This window comes from Phoenix dactylifera, unplaced genomic scaffold (genome assembly GCF_009389715.1).
Source record: "Phoenix dactylifera cultivar Barhee BC4 unplaced genomic scaffold, palm_55x_up_171113_PBpolish2nd_filt_p 000643F, whole genome shotgun sequence".
NCBI lineage: Eukaryota > Viridiplantae > Streptophyta > Magnoliopsida > Arecales > Arecaceae > Phoenix > Phoenix dactylifera.
In genome coordinates, this window is record NW_024068034.1 from 35,292 (window position 1) to 41,804 (window position 6,513).

Here is a 6,513-nt window from a genome sequence, read left to right on the forward strand (position 1 = left end):
ATCAAAGCTGCTATAAGCTTCAGTGTATTGTACTCTCTCAAGACTCCAATAGTCTGAAGGATATTAAGCCCACCTCTCCTACTTCCCCAGCTTTCAAGTTGCAAAGATGGGGTTATGGCTTTTTTCTTGGCTTATTCTTGTATGCTTTCCAAGCTCCGTGAGTCCTTCTTGGGCAGCTTCGGCAAACACATCGACCTCCTTTTTCTTCAAGGATAACTTTGACATAATGTGGGCGGAAGACCGTTTCAAGAAATCACCAGATGGGCCAGTGTGATACCTTTATTTGGAGAAGAAAACAGGTGACACCCTTTTATAGTCTTAACATTCTTCGCATAATATTTTTTTACATTGATCACATTCCAATATTGCTGCTCTAACTCTAGCAAAGAAGTTGAAGATTAGAATAGGAAACATATGATCTTTCTCTTTGCAATACAAGAAATCTAATATTGCAAGCTGCAGCCGATCTTTTACGCATTTGTTGGAGCCTGTTCTTCTTGAATCCACTGTCCACATTTGCTCAGAATATGATTTAAAGTGTTCCTCCTCTCCTATTTTCTGAATTCTAATGAAGCATATGCAAATGTATTAAAGGTTGTGGGTTCCAAACGCAACAGGGGTACCGGTTTGGGTGGTTCACAATTGTGGGTTCCATACACCATACAAACCATTGTGTACAAGAGTGAGGTTGGTGGAAGGGAGATGAGGCACCGAGGACTTCCACGCCTATTCCATCATCTGGAACAGCCACCCCATTGCGTGAGTATTCACTTGTATGTTCTCCCATAACTCCTCTTCAGATCCGCGAGGAGACCCAGGCATGACTAAGGTAACTGGGGCAAGGTAGACCTCTATAAATCTGTCACTATATTTTGGTTCTTCAGCGCAGTCTTGAAGCACAGGCTGCAGTAAGTCTTAACTCTAATCCAGTGGCCATGTGTGGTGGGCTTTAGTCTAAGATAAGCAATTACCTGAAACAAATCCAATTTGACCCTCGTCGCTAAATCCATCTTTCCCCCAAGAACAAGATTTAAGTAATCGGACCAAGTTTACTACAGATGTAATGGCAGAGTAGACAAGGTTTGGGCATCAATCTAATCAATTATTACAATCAGGTCGGGATGCAGAATAGAAAATTTGCAAGCAACTTAATCAGATCGGACCTGCTAAACCAGATTAGTTATTTGGTAAACGAAGGCCTTATCCTAAATCAGAATACTTCGTGTATGTGTTTGACCTGATCCGACCAACACAAATGAGATTTTAGCTCTTTGCAAGTATTCTACCACTAGTTTCAAATGAAGAAACCTACTAATATCTCCGAGCAAGCAGGTTCTTTGTGGATAAAATTCCCATAAGAGTCTACAAAAACACTGACAAGCCAAATAACTTCTTTCCAAATGAGAAGCCAATGGGTATGTTCTCAAGCATCTGGAATGCTGGTGACTGGTAAACAAGGGGAGGCCTCAGAGAAGACGGATTGGACGGATGCGCCCTTTGTTTCTTCCGATAAGGACTTCCATGGTTGCCAGTGGGAGGATCCAGACCCAGCCTGCGTCTCCACCACCACCGAGCACGGGTCGGACAAGTAGGATGTGGATTTTATGGGCCGGGAGGAACCTCGTCACATATGACTACTGCAAAGACCACGATAGATATCCCACACTGCTCAAGGAGTATAGATATCTAAGAAGCCACCAATCAGAAGAATGGTTTAGTTTTAGATTTTAAGCATGGTATAGATGATATTGGCATATTTTTTTAAGAAAAATACTGTCATATTTGAGGAAAAGAATGATATATATCATTCGTTTATGTATTTAATTTTCGTTATCAGCAACCACCAGCTTAGTAGGTATGGCAAGGGTTACTGAGAAAAAGAACTGTCATGGTCTTCAAATTTCGGGTTGCAATTTAATATTCTTGCTATAGAGCATGATTTAGCAAGCCATCAAACAGCTATGAAGTTAAAAAAAAAAAAAAGCAGTCATCACCCACAATTTCACCGTCTCAGAATCGTCTGTGAAAAATTAACTTAAGACCATGAATTACACTGGCTATCATGAAGTCATCAACTTTAGAGTTTCTGATAAAGATATTCAAGGGAAACCCTCGGTCAAACGAACACCGGACAACCCTCGGTCAAACGAACACCATGGTTTCACCCAAAACTGTCAGCCCTCTCCTCCAACAGAAGCAAGATGCTGGTTTTCTTGCTTAAGAATTGAAAGGAAGAAGCACGTAAAGTAAAATATGGCATCCAAACTTTCAGTGTTCTTATCAGAACTCTTTTTTGAGGATTATTGTTACCAGAACTCAAACAAGCGAACATCAAACTGCAATTCATAACAAAAAACTCAAGATAACATATGTTCTCAATGGAACTCAGGTCACAGAAACAAGCCAATAGAAGATGTGCCCCCATAGGCTCACAGGACAAATTATGTCAAGCATCAATTGATGGAGCTAACAAGATAATATCTCACTGCAGTCTGAAGTAGTAACACTATAACGCTTGATTTGCAGCTACTTAGAAACCATGTATCTTTATGTGTTCTTTCTTCACGATGCCAGCCTGTAACACGAAAAAATGAAAGTAAATCATTGCAATGTCATGCCAAGGCATGATTAAAACTTTAAAACTGCCCGTATGAGCCCACCAATGCTTATTATCGAATGGAATATCTATCAAAGCCATCACAATCAAAATAAAGTAACAACCATGACTTGCTGAAAACAGTAGTCTAGGAGGGGGTGTGGCTATATGCAACCAGACCCGCCAAACCGTCTGAATGGAGGAGTCTTCTGGGAGGACTATTTCTACAAATGGGTTGGATTTGGGTATCTGAGGCCCAACCAGTGTAGGCCTCCGGTGCCTAAAAGGCTTCTTTGGGCTGGACAAGTTCTTAAAGACTAATTCTGGTCCCTGCGATAGCGGAAAGACTGCCATGAGCCTTCAATATTTCCCCCCTCCCTCCCTCAACCAGTGTAGGCCTCCGGTGCCTAAAAGGTGTCTTTGGGCTGGACAAGTTCTTAAAGACTAATTCTGGTCCCTGCGATAGCGGAAAGACTGCCATGAGCCTTCAATATTTCCCCCCTCCCTCCCTCCCTCCTCTCTATAATGACCAATTAGACCCTTCATTTCGGCCTAATTTCTTTTTTCTTATTTTTTTTGATAGATATATGACTACCAAGTGATGCCCTACTCGAGTTGGGGAATCAGGTGCGGTTCCATTTTAAAATAATCAGGTTGGCTATGGGTTTATTCTTATCAACCTGATTAGCTAACCCAAATTTGACCTTACTGAAAGCCGATCCTGCTCCACCCATTGCCACCCTAAGCCCATGCCATATTGATGATACTGAAAGATTCCATGACTGACTATTCCAACGATGACTAATTTCTATACAGAGCCTGGTGGACTCACGGTAGAAAATGGCTTCCAATAAAACATGGCAAAAAGAATACCTGGACAAGGAAAGTGGCCACATTCTTTCGCTGGTCACCTTGAAGTTGAATGACCTGCAAACCACAATGCAGTTAAGGATGAAACAGAAGTAATAACACACGCACCAGAAATTTATCCAAAATGCCTGATTTGTCACAGCATCTAAAATACATGTGAAACTGTACCTGGCCCAGCTCTGGGTCCTGGACAACAGTACCATTGCAGCAGAACTCCTTCTTGAGATCCTTTAAGATCTTGTTATAGCTAAATTCCTTTTTCAATCCTTGTACCGTAGTCAGACTCTTCCTGCCATTGCGCTGTTGTATGCGCACATGCACATACTCTTTTGAGCCAGCACCAGAGTCCCCAGCATTTGCCTCAGCAAACGGATCTGTGCCAAAGAAACCAGGACATGAAAAAATTCAGTGAAGACTACAGCATGCATAAATGTTTTGTTATAGAAAGATTTTGAATGCATACAAGCACTCAAACATAGTTGCACATGAAGTCCAGAACAGAAACTTATAAACATACCGTAAGCAGTTGGGATCTGGACGTCAAGATCAGACATGAACACTTGGCTGTTGAAAATCAAAGGAGATCAAACGAAGAGAGCTCTGCTTTCTGTTAAAAAGCTACGCTCAAGCTGAAAACCACAAGATATGAATTTTGTTAAATTTCAGTGGACAATTAAGAAAGATGTAATTCATAACAATCCAAAAACCGACATATCATTTGTTCAGCTACTCTACCAAAAGCAAACGAAGCTACCTCATTGGATTGATGAAGTATAAAATCAGCATGAGGGTTTCTCGTCAAAGTGGCATCTATGATTATTACCAAAATATTGACGAATACAAATTATCGTAATATCTGCCATTTTCTTAAATAACTTAAGAGCATTCAACTCCTGTCTCTGCTACGAAAACAACAGGTGCATTAAAAATAATATATAAACATATATACAAATACGAGTTTATGTGTACACACACATCCTCAGTTACATTGTCATTCAAATTACTATATGTTCTTCATATATCTTCTAAAATACACTGAACAGTCTCCATATTTTCTCTGGAAGGGCACAATGAAATATGAAGCATAAAATAAAAATGGATCATACATCCAGAATCAACAGCATGGCTCCATGATAACTGACATTGGGACTAAACAAATGCAAAACCATACCTGTACCAATGACACAAAGAGAAGAAAATAATCTCTTAGTTTGATCACTCAAAAGGGTCAAAAATGTATTGAAGTTTATCATGTTAAAGAACCGTATAATCCACTGCACTATTTAGCAGCCTAACCTAGAAGATGTAACATCTAATCAAAATTCATTCATCGGGAATGATGCATCAGAATTGGTGAAGGACAACCAACCCTTTTTCCTAATCTGAAGGGTTAAGCTCCTTGCATTGTGCTAGACCAAGTTTAGATCTTGTCACCCAATTGACTGTGATTGAACAGACAAGACTCAACCAGATTAATTATTAAAGACATTAACACTTTCATTTCCAGTCGCAGGTATGAACTGGCCCCCATCAACTTTTGACCTCCACAACCTTATCACATCTAGTGTATCATGTTAAATTATGTCCCACCATGAGCTTCACACTAATACCCATCTATCTAAATTTTGATCAAAGTTGATTCCACTAGATCCGATTAACACCATTAATTATCATAGATATTAGACCAACACATATTGCAAGACAGGCCTCATCTTCCCTTTGCACCCGTCTCGAAGAAAAAAAAGCAGGTACGGCCAGATGCAAACAACCCTCTCGAATAAAAAGTAGGTGTATAGCACAGGATTTCTACTGCCCAGAACGCCCTAAAAAGGAACAAAGCCCAGCATACACTTCCAGAAGATGAAAGAAAACCACCATCAAACCGGATATTAAGCCAGGCTCTTTACTTGTTCAATCAAACCACAATTATTGTTCTCCCTGATGATTTAGAACGCAAACCGATCAAGCTATGATGGAGAATTAATAACACGGGACATAATTTTAAAAGAAAAACAAAACAAAACCAATCAATTTCTCAATATAAACCAAAAAAGAAAAAAAAACCGTTTTCTTTTCAAGAAAGTCCTGCAAGAACATGGACACAGCAGAAAAAAACTGAGGGAAAGAAAAAGGAGAGATCTTGATAAACAAGGAAAAGTTTTACAAAAGCCCCGCCTATGCTACGAAAATAGTTGACTTTCCAAGCGAAGGCGGCTTAGTTGCTGTTGGTTGCGCCACATAAAAAAACCCCAACTTTTAAGAACTCCATACCAGGAATCCACACAGAGAACATCAAGAACTAGATCTCAGATATCAAAAACCAAGAACAGAACCAAAAGCCAAATAATTAACCTAAATGATCGAGAACGCCCTCCCTAACCAAAATAAAAAAGACCCACCAGAAAACACTTCGATCATCCACAAACGAGGAGAAAAAGAACAAAAAGGAAAAACGGAAAACAAACACAAGAGCTAATACATGGAAGATGGACCTTTCTTACCTCGGTGGAGCAAAAGATCCGACCTCGCGTAGATGAGATCGAACTCGAACCCTAAATAGCTCGCACGCACGAAAGATTTCGAACAGAAGAGGAAGAGGGAAGGCGACGAGAGCCAAAGAAATCCCCAGACTAGCTCCCCCTTACGAGCTCTTCCGTTCAACCTTGGTTCCCTATTTATAGAGACGGGAAATTAGGTAAAATTACTTAATTCGCTGGGTTTCCTTTTTCTCTCTCTTTCTAACCACAAAGATTTCATCTTTGGTTAAATTCATGATACCCATCCAAAGTTCTGCATAGAAATTCCTATAGGAGAAGACTGATCTACGGCCAATGTTCTCTAAAGATAGGGCGTGGCCAATCTGAATGTAAGCGCACACGAATACGTATGCGGACGACAGGGGAGGATTAGCGCGTTCTTTTTCTTCGGGAATGATCTTTTAGACGCTGTCGGTTACTTGACTTCCGATGGCGGTGCGTGGAGAGGAGCGGACGGCTGTGATTCTTGGGGGACTGCTTTCACATGCGGAAGGTGAGGCGGTTTCGTGG

General features: G+C 40.6%; 1 protein-coding gene across 1 annotated transcript; it reads right to left on the reverse strand.

Annotated features, from left to right (window-relative positions):
* Positions 1-2,277: 2,277 nt before the first annotated feature.
* On the reverse strand, positions 2,278-6,129 carry LOC120106807 (protein translation factor SUI1 homolog). The gene is made up of 5 exons (XM_039119856.1): positions 5,968-6,129; positions 3,984-4,095; positions 3,635-3,840; positions 3,470-3,523; positions 2,278-2,575 (listed from the first exon to the last, which is right to left on the reverse strand). Exons 2-5 carry the CDS (start codon positions 4,018-4,020, stop codon positions 2,531-2,533), a joined length of 342 nt encoding a protein of 113 aa, XP_038975784.1. The 5' UTR covers positions 4,021-4,095; positions 5,968-6,129; the 3' UTR covers positions 2,278-2,530.
* Between the last annotated feature and the right edge of the window lie 384 nt (positions 6,130-6,513).